The sequence below is a fragment of the Lacerta agilis genome, chromosome 15, assembly GCF_009819535.1.
Source record: "Lacerta agilis isolate rLacAgi1 chromosome 15, rLacAgi1.pri, whole genome shotgun sequence".
Lineage (NCBI taxonomy): Eukaryota > Metazoa > Chordata > Lepidosauria > Squamata > Lacertidae > Lacerta > Lacerta agilis.
The window spans coordinates 29,446,910-29,462,235 of NC_046326.1; the positions used below are offsets into that span (position 1 = coordinate 29,446,910).

At 45.4% G+C, this 15,326-nt stretch overlaps 1 protein-coding gene across 4 annotated transcripts; it reads right to left on the reverse strand.

Moving 5' to 3' along the window:
* ABHD11 (abhydrolase domain containing 11) lies at window positions 1-4,646 on the reverse strand. Of its 4 annotated transcripts, none has more exons than XM_033172258.1 (6): window positions 4,475-4,643; window positions 3,093-3,228; window positions 2,157-2,330; window positions 1,752-1,922; window positions 633-814; window positions 1-462 (listed from the first exon to the last, which is right to left on the reverse strand). In XM_033172258.1, exons 1-6 carry the CDS (start codon window positions 4,591-4,593, stop codon window positions 318-320), a joined length of 927 nt encoding a protein of 308 aa, XP_033028149.1. In that variant the 5' UTR covers window positions 4,594-4,643; the 3' UTR covers window positions 1-317. The 4 variants fall into 4 exon arrangements, with proteins under 4 accessions (XP_033028149.1, XP_033028153.1, XP_033028150.1 ...); XM_033172262.1 differs by lacking the exon at window positions 4,475-4,643 and adding an exon at window positions 4,321-4,440; XM_033172259.1 differs by lacking the exon at window positions 2,157-2,330 and having other exon boundaries at window positions 4,475-4,646.
* Window positions 4,647-15,326: the final 10,680 nt, after the last annotated feature.

A 15,326-nucleotide genomic window follows, 5' to 3' on the forward strand; every position in this document is an offset into this window, starting at 1 on the left:
TTTAAAACGAAACACCATTTTATTTAATATTAAATACTGTACAGTGAAGGAGCCCCATGGAGTTAAGTGGCATCCCAGCCACCAGTGGGGTCATATTCGCAGGATTTCCACATGGCAGCTATGCAGACCTCCCAGGAGGGCAGGGCAGGAGGGCTCTTAACAAAGAGCATGTGCCAGTCTTGAGTTGGGGAAGCCAGTTCTGGAGAACGGGAGCCATTCACAGGAGTAAAGTTGGCAAAAAAAGAAGCAGGGATATCCTGGCTAGTGTCAGGAGAGGGACCTGCTTGTCTTTCCTGTTCTGGGAGGCCAGTTGGAAACTACAGCGGAGGAAAGCGAAGGAAGTTGCAAATGGCAGCAATGAACTCTTGGGGCTGATCCGCGTGAACCCAGTGTCCAGCATCAGGGACGTACTGGATCTCTGCCTCCGGGAAAAGCCGGTCGATCTCAGGGTAGTCGTCAGAGCTGCAGAGAAGGGGAGGGAAGGCAAAGCTCAGCCAGAGGGATAGGAAAAGGAAACAAGACAGGTTGGGTACCTGATTTTGCTTCATGTGACACTGAGAAGGGGACTCGGCAGGGCCCCTTCGACTCTCCAAAGCGTTTGTGCAGGAGACCCTCTGCTGGCGACAGCTCACCTGATATAGCCAGACTTGGAGCCCCCGAGGAAGAGAGTAAGCCCTGGGTAGTCCACCTGGAAATGAGGGAAGCCCATCAGTTCACCCAGGTGCTGGGAAACGGCGTCCAGGTTCACGCGCCACACAAACCGGTCCTCGGCGTACACCAGGTTGGTGAGCAGAAACTGGCGGATGGTCGGCTCCTGAGCAAAGAAGATGGAAGGGGCTCATGGGGAAACACAGGACCCAGCAACAGGCACTGTGTGCAAACATACCTTCTAAGCATGGAATCTGGGATTGGGATTTGCAAGTCCCCTTTCGGCTGTGCCCCAGAAACCCCTGCCCCAACCCCCCAGCCCACTCTGCCCTGTTTTGGTCCTGTGCCAGAGGAAAGGCGGTAGTTCAGTGGTAGAGTGCTCGCGTTGCACACAGAAGGCCCTGGGTTCAATCCCCAGCATCTACCAGTAGGACTGGGAATGTCCCTGCCTGAAACCCCAGAGAGTTGCTGTCCAACGGTGTAGACATCACTGAATGATCTATGGCAGTCTGTTAAAAAGAGCTCTCAGAGCTACTAACAAAATCCATTACTAAGAAAGCTCCTGTCCCCAGGCTCACAACTAAAAAAAGACACAGCACACAAGGATAAAGGAAGGGGAGGGAGGAGGGGAAAGCAAGCTCAAGCACAGTATCTTTCAAGTTACAGTTCATATAATGCAGTTAGATAGAGCTGTGCCCAACTAAGCTCTGCTCAGAGCAGACTCATTGAGATTAACGGGTTAGGAAATTTAACAAAATGTGAATTAATCAGTAAGTTAATGAAAACTTCTTGTTAAGAAATGTTCAATAAAGCTAAACACCTGGCTTGTAATTCATAATAAGGTCTAACAACAAAATACAAAAATGTAATTGGGAAAACAGGACAAATGATGCAAACCCAAAATTAAACCATGACCCCCAAAGAATCCCATAAAGGCCACCCCACCCTGTTCCAACTGTGGAGGCAGAGCAGAGCCAGCATGGCTAGTAGCCACTGATATGCCTCTCCTCCATGAATTTGTCCAAGTCACCAGAGTGATGAGGCTTGAGGTCTGGCCCATGTGATGTTGAACCTCTGAGGAGGTGGTGGTGGTGGGGCGTTACCTGAATGGCTGGGCGCAGTTGGTCTTCTGCCAGCCGGCGAGCGGTGGAACGAGGGATGCCTCGGGGGATGTCCACCGCCTTCATGGCAGCAATGAAGTTCTGAAAGCCTGAGATGGCCGTCGTCTCGCTAGGACTGATGTCAACACACACCAGGCGCTCCACCAACTCTGGCTAGGGTGCACAGGAGCCAAGGGGTCAGAGAAAGCCTCAGGTGCAGGTACAAGCAGGGATGCCTGTGGGCCACACCTTCCCCACCTCTGAGCTACTGGTCCCCACCATCCCCACCACCAATTCCCAGTTAGCCTAAGCGATGCGCTTGCTCCTTAAGCCATTGTCCGCCCCACTCCCACAACCGGAATCCAGCAGCAGAACACAGGAAGGGCCACCAAGCGACACTCCACCTACCCACTGCAGCGCCATCACCATGGCTGTCTTGCCGCCCATGCTGTGCCCAATCAAGACACACCTGCTGAGGTTCAGCTGGTGGAGGAGGAGGTGGATGTCGGCACTCATGGCTTCATACGTCATGAGTGGGCTGTGGGGGCTGTCGCCGTGGTTACGGGCGTCCACCGTCAGCACCTAACTGGGCAGGAGAAGAGGGACAGAAATGGGTTTGCACAGGTTAGACTTTGCATAGGCTCTGGATGAAGCAATATGAAATCCTGATGGGGCTCTGCAGCTTCACCCTGAGCACCCAGGATTTCTACCTGGCTACATAAAAATGACCCCCAACCCGACCTGGCACGGCAGCAAAAAGATGCTACTAAGTCAGGGCAACGGTATTCTAGCTCAGTATTCTTCTACATCAACTGGCAGCAGTTCTCCAAGCAGTGTTCAAAATCCCCCAGGCACCAGGCAAGTTTAGCTACTGGCATGGGTCCAAACGCGACTACATGGAGATTTCTGGGTGCCAGGTTTGTGGCCATAGTTTAAAAATCTCTGCCTTAGTTCATAGCTAATACAATCTCCATGGTTTGTGTTTCTCCTTCTTGTATTCCAGGACAAATGAATTGCTGTAAAAGCAAGCTATAGTCAAACAATGTAGTTGGGATCATAGAATTGTAGTCTTGGAAGGAACCCCGAGAGTCATTTAGTCCAACCCCCTAGTGAACAAGACATTCTGTTTTGCAGACCATAACTTAGGTTTAAGGTGCCATTTGGCACCTAGCTTATACACTATATCTGAGTTTCTAACAGGGTCTCCAGGGTTTCAGGCAGGAGTCCTTCTCAGCCCTACCTGGAGATGCCAGGGGTTGAACCTGGGGCCTTCTGCATGCAAACCAAAGCGCAAACCAGCAGCGATCACCTCCCCAATATAGCCCCAAACCAATTCTCACTCACCTTGCGGCCAGTTTGGAGCACCAGTTTCTTGGCCAGGGATGCAAAGTTTGTCTTGCTTCCAAACAGCCCATGTAGGAAAACGAGCGGGGGCTCGGGAGAGGGTCCATCAAACACTGCATACGATACGGGCACCGGACTGCAAAGAGAGGTGAGAGAGACAGATCATGTGAAGGAAAAAGCCTCAAGGCCTTCCTTCCAAGAAAGGGATGTCTGGACTTTGCCACAAGTGTCAGCAAACAGCTATAGGGTGAAAAACTCCACCACTGGTATAGGACTCGAAAAAGAGCTCTGCTTAGATCAGAGCAAATTTAGTCATCCTAGACTAAACTTGTGGCCCTTCAGTTGTTGCTGGACCCCACCTCTCATGAAGGCTAACCACTGGCCATGCTGGCTGCCAGGGCTGCTGGGAGCTGCCGCCCAGCAACAGCTGGAAGAGGGCCACAGATGCTCCTCAATCATGTTTTAAATCTGTCTAAACTTGTGGCAGGTTATTCTGATGTCTTCTGGTTCAGAAAAGAGCAACCAAAATTATCAAAGGGGTGAAGCGAAAGAGAAAAGGCTGCAGCATTTGGGACTTATTATTTTGGAGGAAAAGTGAGTAAGAGGTGACATGATAGAAGTTTACACAGTTATGCATGGCATAGAGGAAGTGGATAAAGAGTTTTTCTCCCTCTCTCATTACATTAGAACTCGTGGACATCCAATGAAGCAAAATGCTGGAAGATTCAGGAAAGAAAAAATACAGGACTTATTCAGGCAGGACATATAACCTATGGAACTCGCTGACACGGGAGGCAGCGTGGAGAAGTTATTAAGCAAATTTTAAGCAAAGTGGGGATCTCTCTCCTGCACCCGCTTTCTCTATGCGACCTAAGCCTTTAATGCCTATCCTGAGTGCGTTCGTGCTCAAGCACGAAAAACGGATGTCTTGCCTCCATCGGCCCAAGAGGGGGAGATGTCTTTCAGTTCCTTGTATAGAGACTATCCAGAAAAAAATATGGAGTGCATACATCTCTAAGGCAGGGTTTCCCAAACTTGGGTCTCTAGCTGTTTTGGGACTACAATTCCCATCTACCCTGACCACTGGTTTTGCTAGCTAGGAGTGATGGGAGTTGTAGTCCAAAAACAGCTGGAGACCCATGTTTGGGAAACCCTGCTCTAAGGGTAGCTCCATCCGGGAACCTACAAGCCCACAGCTGAGCGCCAACGAGAGACACGCAGCGCCTACCTAGGCTTTTCAACTCTATGGTCCCAACATCCGGCCAAATGCAGGCTTCGAGCAGCGGCTAGGCCCCCCGCGGAGGCTTTCGGGAAACGTAAAGCCGCTCTCTCCCCCCTCGCCGCGTCCTTCAGCCTTTACCTCCCCCTCCCGGAGCGCTTACGTCACGGCGTGGCTGGCGAGGCCCTTCCTTTCTCGGGCCGGCCCTGTGCGGCGGCGGCGAAAAGGATGGAGCCGGGACCAGCGGGGCGGGAAACTCGGGAAGGAGAGAGCGCGGAGCATCCTTGGGCGGGCTTAGCGGTCACCAAGGAGACACGGGAGCGGCGAATAAGCGGAGGGGGCGGGGCCATTGGAATCATTTCCGGTCTGTTGCCACGGTTACAGGGAAGAGTGGCGAGCAGCAGTCCCGCCTCTTCTAGCTTCGTGTGGAGGCTCCGGTCCCTAGTGTCGCTTCCAGAAGGGATGCGGGCATGCGCCGCCAGGGGGAGCCAGAAAGCAGCGCGAGGGTGTCTAATACAGTTTGGCTACTGAGTGATCTGCAGCTTTCAGAATCGAGCAGCGCTCCTCTTCTATTTAAAGTAGAAGAATGCTGCGTCGTTTAGAAGCTGGCATTTATCTATACATATGCGTGAAAAGTGCTGCACAATTCAAAAGCTTGCAGAGCGCATGCTGTTGTTGTTTTACCCTAATGCTCCAACGCCAAGACAAGTTCCAACAATTAAAACACATTAATATTAAAACACAAAATTGCAAAATATTAAAAACAGCTTAAAACAAAATTTAAAAATAGGGTGGGTCCTAATATATATACATACATCTACACATACATATGTAGTGAATGAAAAGGCAAGGAAATTTCATATTTAAAGCAGTACACACCCTTCCTTTCCAAAGGAAAGAAGAAAAGAGTTTCTTTTTTTTTTTTTTTTTAAGGTAATCTTTATTGGTTTTATTTACACACATTAAAAATATTTACAGTCTCATCAATACAGATAAGAAAAGAAGAGAAAGAAAAAAGAACAAAGAAAAAGAAAAACACAGAAAGGGTTAAAATTAAATTACATAACCACACTTCTCACATACATACATACATACATACATACATACAAGTCTTCCGATCTTTCTTATTGTACTTTCGTTACATCATTGTTTGTCTGCACAGTTTTGATCATCATTTCTCGTTCCTTTATCTTCAATAGTATTCGATATTTGTTTAATTACAAGTATCACTCTAGTTCTGCTAATATGGCCTTATTATTGCAATATATTCTGATGTATTCTTTAAATATTTTCCATTCACCAAAAGTTTTCTGCATCATTTCTCCTCTAACTCCTCCTGTCAATTTTGCCAGCTGCAAATAATCTAACATTAGCATCTGCCACTCTAGGATTGTCGGTACTGATTCGTTTTTCCACTTTCTAGCCACAAGAATTCTAGCTGCTGTGACAGCATACATGAATAGCGTTCTCCTTTCTTTTTTAATCTCTGGGGGTAAAATTCCTAATAGGAAAATCTCTGGGGTTTTTTTAAAAGTAATTTTAAACAATTTCTTCAGTTCATTGTAAATGTTATCCCAAAATTCTCCAATAATTACACACGTCCACCACATATGGTAGTAAGACCCCACGGCTTTTTGGCATCTCCAGCAATTTGGTGACCCTCCTTTATACATTTTCGATAATTTCGAGGGAGTGTGGTGCCACCTGTAAAGCATTTTCATGGTGTTTTCCCTTAGGGTATAACAGGCTGTAAATTTGACATCCTCCTTCCACAGTCTTTCCCATTGATCCATATATATGTTATACCCAAAATCCTGGGCCCATTTCACCATTACCGTTTTAACCTGTTCTTCTTTGGTTTCCCACTCTAAAAGATGGTCATAAATTCGTGAAATATTTTTCCCTTTAATCAAGATTAGATCTTTTTCAAATTTGGATGTCTCCCTCGCTATTCCCTGCTTTATATCTATTGCCAATCTTTGATTTAACTGAAAATACTGGAGCCAGTCCGTTAGGTAGCCCTTAATTTCCTCATATTTTTTCAGTTTGAAGTTATCATTGTTTAATTCCAGTACTGTTCTATACGTTGGCCAGTTTGCTTTCATATTCGGTCTTTTAACTGCTATGGCTTCGGTTGGCGACATCCACAGGGGTATTTTTGGCTCCAAGATTCCTTTGTACTTATTCCAGATCTTATACAATGATTTTCTCACAATGTGGCTCAAAAAACCCCTGTGGACCTTTACTTTTTCATAGATTAGATATGCATGCCAACCGAACCTGTTGTCGTGGCCTTCCAAATCGAGTATGTCTGTATCTCTTAGTGTGATCCAATCCTTTAACCAATTTAGTCCAGCTGCTGCGTGGTATATTTCCAAATCCGGCAGTGCGAAGCCTCCCCTCTCCTTTTTGTCTATTAACGACAGATGTTTGATCCTAGGTTTTTTCCCACTCCATATAAATTTAGATATTTCCCTTTTCCATTCTCTAAAACAATTCATTCCTCCTAGAATGGGCATCGTTTGGAATAGATACATCATTTTAGGGAGGACACACATTTTTACCACTGACACTCTTCCCCAAAATGAAAGGTGGAGTTTGGTCCAGGTTTCCATGTCTTTCTTGATTTCTTTCCACACTTTACAGTAATTATCTTCATACAAATGTAGACATTTATTTGATATCCAGATCCCCAGATACTTGACTTTATTTTTTATTTCTAGCCCTGTCTTTTCTTGAAGAGTTTTTTTCTCATCCCCTGTGAGGTTTTTTGTCAGAATTTTGGTTTTTTGCATATTTATTTTCAGCCCCATAATTTCTCCAAATTTCTTAATTTCCTCTATTGCTGCTATTAAACTTTGCTCAGGATCTTGAATCGTAATTATTAAATCGTCAGCAAAAGCTCTTATTTTATAGACTTTTGCTCCAATCCGTATCCCTTTTATATTCTCATTTTTTCTGATACTGTGGAGTAGAGGTTCTATTGCTAGTATGAATAGCAGGGGCGACAAAGGGCACCCCTGCCTAGTCCCTTTTGAAATGGAGATGTTTTCTGTTAAGTTACCATTTATCAGCAATCTAGCTGTTTGTTTTTCATATATTGCCTCTATTCCTTTTGTAAATTTTACTCCAAAGTTCATTATTTCCAGTTGCTTCTTCATGTAGTCCCAGGACACATTATCGAATGCCTTTTCGGCATCTAGTAATACAAGGGCAGCCTTCTTATCGCTATGTGCTTCTAAATATTCTAGAATATCTATAACATTCCTTGTGTTTCCAGCTATTTGTCTGCCCGGGAGAAATCCAGTTTGATTAGGGTGGATAACCTCCTTTATAGCCTCCCTTAATCTATTGGCCATTATATTTGCAAAGATTTTATAGTCACTATTTAAAAGTGATATTGGCCTATAATTTGATATTAGTTCTGGGTCACCTCCTTGTTTCGGTATGAGAGTTATGTAGGCTTCTCTCCATGAATTGGGTATCTTACCTTGTTTTAAGATATTATTCATTGTCTCAGTTAATGGGGTTGTTAACAATTCTATCATCTTTTTGTAGTACTCCGCTGGAAGACCATCTGGGCCAGGTGTTTTGCCTGTTTTAACTCTCTGGATAGCTTTCTTGGTTTCTGCTTGTGTTATCGGATCTTCAAGTGTTTGTAGTTTATCCTTATCTATTTCTGGGATTTTATACTGACGAAGATACTCTTCCACCCTCTCTCCTTTATTTGTTTTTTCCTTATATAAATCTTCATAGTATCTTACAAAACTTTGCATTGCAAGAAGAAAAGAGTTTCCACCCCAGAGGATTTGCAGGGGTGTAGGAAAATAGCAGATCTGGATACCAGGGTCTTTGCCATCCTATTACCCCTCTTTCAATCTCCCTCTTTCAATTTCTTTCAGTCTCCACTTTTCCTCCACATACAGGACTGAACCTAGGGTGTTATGACAAGCAGTGCAACCAAGCATGTACAAAGTGCTGTTCAGACAGTAATGAGAAGCAGTAGCCCAGAAATCTGGGTGTGTAGAGAGTGGGTTTGTGTGGAATAATGCAATTTCCTTTTTTAAAAAGTTTTTAAATGCTTTATTGATTGTAAACTATAACAAAAATGATCAATAGATGTTAAAGACAAAATAAAATAGTCCCCAAATTAGATTCCTTGAATACGCACTTAACTTTATTTTCTCCATGTTGTTTAACTTACTTTAAATTTTATAAAATTATCCTATTTACACACAGAAGTTCAATCAAAACCTGCCAATGAATTGATATTTTGAGAATGTTCTTTTACATAAACTCTGTATATGTCCCACTCTCTGATAAATTTTTCATCTGTAACGTCTCGTAACCTTGCTGATAGTCTCGCCAGTTCAGCGTGCTCTCTTAATTTATTTTGCCAGTCTCCCTTCTGGCGTTTTGCAATTAAAATTCTGGCAGCAACTGTAGCATACATAAAGACTTTCCTGAACTTTTTTGGAATTTCGTTACCCATAATTCCTAGCAGGAAGCCTTCAGGCTTTTTAGGGAAAACATTTTCTTAAGCTCATTGTAAATCATTTCCCAAAACTGTCTGATGGAATGAAGCAATTTCCAAACAAGATGACGTGCCGCCACTCAGCTTTTCTCTGTTTTTTTGTGTTTTGTTTTTTGGTAGGTGATGAAGAAGAAGAGTTTGGATTTGATCAGAAGAAGTGTCAACACAGCCACACTTGTCGAAAGAGAGACCAGCTTTGGCTTCTCAGGGATGGAAATCAGAGTGCTACCAGAGTGGTAGAGCATCTGCTTTTTGTGCAGAAGGAGGTTTAGTCTCCAACATCTCCAAGCAGTACTGGGAATGTACCCTTGTCTGAAACTCTAAAGAGCTGCTGCCAGCCAGTGTAGACAATACCAAGCTAAATTGATGACAATGAAGCTTACCAGTAGAGCATCTGCTTTACATGCAGAAGGTCCCGAGTTCAGTCCTTAGCATCGCTTGCTAGGTCTGGGAAACTCCCTGCCTCAAATACCGGAAAGCTGCTGCCAGTCAGTGCGTAGGTAATGCTGAGCTAAATGAACCAATGGCCTGACGCAGTATGAGGCAGCTTCCTGTGTTCCTGTTAAAAAGGCCCATGCAGAAAAGGCCCAGTCTCATGTTGCCACAAAGGAGGCACACAAAGAAGGGCCTCAGATGATGATTACATGGTCTGGGTTGGTCTTTATGGAGAAAGGCAGTCCTTGACATATTGCTGTCCTGAACTGTAAGGCCAAACCCTACGCCAAAGGATAAATGGACATAAATCTGATATCAGGAATCACAAGACAGAGAAACCAGTAGGAGAACACTTCAATCTCCCAGGACATTCTATAAAAGATCTCAAAGTAGCTGTCTTAATACAAAGAAATTTCAGAAATAGACTGGAAAGAGAAGTGGCTGAATTACAACTAATCACCAAATTTAAAACCACGGAGAAACCTGGTCTGAACAAAGACATTGGATTCTTATCTCATTATACATAACAAAGCTATCTTTAGCCATCTCACCCCTTGCCTTTCCCTGCAAGACTAATTACAGCCGTTAAGAGTCGTCAACAGGTTTTCCACACCTATCAGCTGATCACCCATTCCCACCACCCTTCTGAGCAATACCCCTCCCCACTCCCTCACTATATTTAAGGATCTGGTGACTTCTGTTTCAGTGTATCTGAAGAAGTGTGCATGCACACGAAAGCTCATACCAGGAACAAACTCAGTTGGTCTCTAAGGTGCTACTGGAAAGAATTTTTGATTTTGTTCTGAACTGTAAGGTTTCATTGGTCAAAACCTTCACTTTGAATTGGACTTGGAAAGTTTTTGGCAGCCAGTGCAGTCAGGCCAGGATTGGCATTATATGCTCAAACCCTTTTACCCTGGAGAGCAACCTGGCTGCTGAATGTGGAACCAGCTGAAGTTTCCAAACCATCTTCAGAGGCAGCCCCACATATAACACATTGTAGTAATCTAACCTATAAATTGCCAGAGCATACACAATGGAAGTTAGGCCATCCCTGTCCAGATAGGGGCACAGCTAGGCCATGAGCCGAAGCTGATGGAAAAGCAAAATGCAGCCTGCATGTGCGGAAGCAGCAGGGCAGATGTCAGGTGCAATCAATGGGCATTTTCATCGCTTGTGAGCTCCCAGGAGGTATTTGGCTGCTGCTGGACCAGAGAGACCTCTGTGGCCCAATCAGTCAGGGATGTTTTTATCTTCCCGCTCACAACGTTGCTTGGCTCGCTTCCTTAAGTCACCAGGAACTATTTTGTGGTGCAACAACTTCTCATACACTCTGGTGGTTTGGACCACATGGATCTGTGTGGGCTGGTTGGTAGACTGTCTTGCCTTTGGATTGGGTGGAGCAGTAGTGGACTGATGGAATTGCCATTTGGTCCCATCCAACTATGAACTCAGAGCAAAACTCTGCCACTCCCCTTCCCAGGACTTACCGGTAATTTGTGCCAAGACTCACTCAGCTATGAGAAACATTGTGGCATGTGAAGAGCAATGAGTTAGCCTCTGAGCATGCATCGTGAGCCTGTCCCAAACCACTGTGTAACGCCTGCCACGTGTAATTTCTTATATATTTATCCCATGTTTCATCCAAGGAGCTCAGGGAACATACATGTCCTACCCCCACCCCACCCCATCTTTACAACAGTGGGAGGTAGGTCAAGCTTGTGGGCATTGCATCACACTGTCAACTTTACGCACAAGAGGACTGCATAACCAGTGACAAGCTGTGCCGGTGGTAACTGGCTAATTTTTTTTCTTTCTATCTGACTCACTGCAAAACCAGGGAAATCATCCACGGCACAGAGAATAACCACAATGGCTATGTTCCACCTTCATTGTGTGCTTCTGAATACCAGTTGCTGGAAACCACCGTGGGAGAGTGCTCTTATGCTCGGATCCTGCTCGCAGGCTTTCCAGAAGAGGCACCTGGTGGATGCTAGACTCGATGGGCCAGCAGGGCTCTTCTTCTGTTCTTAATAAAAACTTGGCAGGGTAAGCCACAGCATGTTGTGTTTTGGGTTATGGAAAGAAGGCAGTGCTGTATTTATCCGGTGAGGTGGGGCGGAATGGGGGTTGGATGTCTTTCTCCTCCTCGCATTGTAGCCTGCACTGTCACCTAACCCTCAGGCTCAGCCAGCACCACCCAGCTCTTCCTAGAAGGACTTGCTGGGCCCAGGAAAGGGTTAAACTGAAGCGGCATGCACAGAGAGGGTGGCAATGGGCCAAGTATCTTGCTCCTGTCTCAGTATCACAGGTATCGGTCATGTGCTTTGGGGTGTGACGGTCGCACAAACCCATTCTTTGTTCTGCACTCAGCTGCACAGAGCAGTCCTTGTGTCCTCCGCCGTTAGCCTGCTACGGAGTGTTTGTTAGGGTGCATCCACATGGCAGCCCCCACCCCATAGATGCCTTTGCTCTTTCGGCCAAAGCCACAACTCCTGCACCACCCATGCGCTCCTAAGCAGAGACTGGAGCAGGATAGCCAAGTGCTTGCTGTATTTTAAAGGCAACACACGGGACGAAGAGTGATTGCCGGGGAGCACTCTTAACAAAAGTGTGCAGCAATGGAGCTTTGCTGAGTATGTGCAGAGTGCAATCTGGCTAGGCGAAAACAGCCTCCCCAGATTCTCTGCCCTGTTTATGGATGGCGGAACGGTGTGTGTGTGCACACGCACGCGCATTTTACACTGAACATCCTGCCCTCCAAGGGAAGAAGGTGGATCAGCACATTTCTCAGAAAATCCTTCTGAGGAATGCTGAACCATGCTACCTTTGAAGAAAGTGACAGTTAAGGAAGAGAGGAATAAAAAGTGTGTGATGGGGGGGTACCTTCAACAATATTTTTGGGGGGAGGGAAGCCATGTTATGGATTCTACGCACAAAAGCTCATGCCTTCATAAAAATGGTTGGTCTTTTGGGCACCACTAGACTCATCAATTTTGCTTACACACACACACACACACACACACAGAGAGAGAGAGAGTTGGATCCACTCTGTTCAGAGGACTGAGAAGTTGAGGTCACCCAATAATCTCCAGGGAAGGGCTTGACTTTAAGAGAAATTCTCAGCAAAACTTTTTTGACACATTTTGGCCACCTTCTGCCCTGAACAACTGACCCACACTATATATTTAAAGCCCATCAAATTCTCCTTTAAAGCACAGGATCCCCCCCCCCAAAGGAAAATCTTGTGAACTGTAGTTTGCACCCCCACAGAGCTACAATTCCCAGCGCCCTTAACAAATTACAGTTTCCAGGATTCTTTGGGTGAAGCCATGAGCTTTAAACTTGTGTAGGACGTGCTTTATGGATGTACAGATCTGCCGTGAGTAACTGAAAGCACGTCTTCCAACCTGAGCTGGAGTCCTCCCAGTCAATCTTGCAGCATTTTACTAGATTGGCACTGAATGGGCTTAGCCAGGGACTGGATCTTTTATGATGAGGGTGAGGTCTTTGGGAACACGCTGTGCCCTGCTTGCTTTGAGAGCAAACACGGTGTCATGAAGGGCAGAGTGCAGTTCGCTTCCCTGGATGTTTGAAAGTGGAGCAGAAAAGAGCAAACTGACCTCTGCAGCCTATGAATTCCCTCTTTAAGCTGTGATTCTTGCATTGCAGGACCCTTTGGGTCCCTTCCAGCTCTACAATTCTACACTTCTACGATTGCTGGCGCCCTAAGCTGCTTCCCAGACAGGCAACTCCTAGTGCTAGTAAGCTTCTGGCTCCTCCACTCTGAATTGCAAGCAGAATTGCAAAGAGCTTTCTGCCCCATCAGTAGGGTGACTGCAGACTCCTTGCCAAGCATGAAGACTCGGATTTGAATGGATTCTGCATGTCCTCCTTTATAAGAATTGCTGCACATTTAGAAATGGCAACTATGATTTCCATAGAAATACTACCCCTCTCACCCTAGTGGGGAAGACCTGTGCCCAGGTGATGTGCTGTTTATACCTGCTGGGTCTGTTGCCCAGGTGGTGCTCACTGTAGATCAGGGGTCCCCAAACTAAGGCCCAGGGGCCAGATGCGGCCCAATCGCCTTGGGCAGATGCGGCCCAATCGCCTTGGAGGTCTTTAAGCGGAGGCTTGAGAGCCATCTGTCAGAAATGCTTTGATGGTGTTTCCTGCTTGGCAGGGGGTTGGACTGGATGGCCCTTGTGGTCTCTTCCAACTCTATGATTCTAATTTCTAAATCCGGCCAGCCGACAGTCCGGGAATCAGTGTGTTTTTACATGAGTAGAATGTGTCCTTTTATTTAAAATGCATCTCTGGGTTATTTGTGGGGCATAATAATTGTTCGTTATTATTTTTTTCAAAATAAAGTCCGGCCCCCCACAAGGTCTGAGGGACAGTGGACCGGCCCCCTGCTGAAAAAGTTTGCTGACCCCTGCTGCTGTAGATCCTTCTTGCAAGAAGCTTAGACAAATTAATGGAGAAGAGGGCTATCCTTGGCTGCTAGCCATGATGGTTCTGCTCTGCCTCCACGGTTGGAGGCGGCAACGCTTCTGAATACCAGTTGCTGGGAGCCACAGGAGGGGAGAGGGCTCTGGTGCTCAGATCCTGCTTGCAGGTTTCCCACTGGCATCTGCTCTGAGAACAAGATGCTGGACTGGGTGAGCTATTGGCCTGATCCAGCAAGCTCTTCATATGTTCGGGGTGGGTATCTCCATCAACTTCTCCCCACCTGCTCTTAGGGTTCTGTATCTTTAAACAGGACTGGGACTGGACGTCCCTGACTCAAATAGAGGACACCTTCAAATAGAGGACTATCCTCTGTGAACTAGGATAATGGTCACCCTAACTATTAGGGATATAGTGCTTTATTGTACACTTGACCCACTATGAGCAGTAATTTGTGGTGGAGCTGAGATGGAGGGGGGGGGATCCAATTCACCAGAGTGGATATTTGTAAAGTGGGTGGGAAATCTGAGTATTTACTCCCCCCCCCCCAAAAAAGCACTTAAATCCCATTACTTATTTGTGACAGTGCTTATTGATTTAAGAGTGATCATACTTTATTGCCTGTTAAATGTCAACAACATAGTGTTAAATGTTTGCTCTGGATTGGAAGGGATATTAATTAGGCCGGGGAAACAGGTGCTAAAATGGTGATAAGCCAGCCTTATCTTTTGATATATATATATTTAAAAATAGTGTTTAGCTGTTATAGTGCTCCAGAGCCTTTGGTTAAGGAGTATGTTGTTATTGCTATTTCATTTATTTATTTATTTATTTATTTATTTTAAAGCCTGAAAAGTGTTCTGGGACCTAATAAAATAGTGATAGTAAAAAAAAAAAACCCACCAAAAATACAAATGTCCACTTTTTAGGTTTTTAGTCTTGCTTTTGTGTGTTTTGTGTGTGTGTGTGTGTTTAATGGTTTTTCATTATCTTATGTGTAAAGTGCATTGAGAAGGTGGTTTAGGAAGTGATTAATGACTTAATTTTAATATTATTATTTTTTAAAAAAAGAAAATGATGAAGGTGACACCATGAAATGTAAGCTGAGCTATAAGGGGTACCATTGCTCAATAGCATCACTGCCCACTTCGTAGAATAAGTTGAAGAACTGGAAGGGGCCAGAAAGGTCCTCTAGTCCAGCCCCTGGCAATGCAGAAATTGCAACTAAAGAATCAGCTAAAGACCAGGCCTCTCAGAAAAAAAGGGAAAAGTAGTGCCTTTGCCAACCTGGGGCTGATGGGAAATGCAGTCCAAAACATCTGGAGGGCATGGAGTTGGTGAAAGCTGTACTGTACTGAATGGAGACGAGGCTAACTAAAAAAACCCGAAAGTTAGACTTCATACAGTAAGGAGAAAATACAGAGGGTGCTATCCTACCAAATCATCATCGGATTGACTGCTAAGTTCCTTAAGTCCATTTATTTCAGTGTTTGTCCTCTGAGGAATGACTGACATTGGCTGCCCCCCAGAAGCAGCACTGGGGAATCACAGGAAGATTGCAGAAGGATGCCAGGGGGCTGGTGTGAGGGGTAGG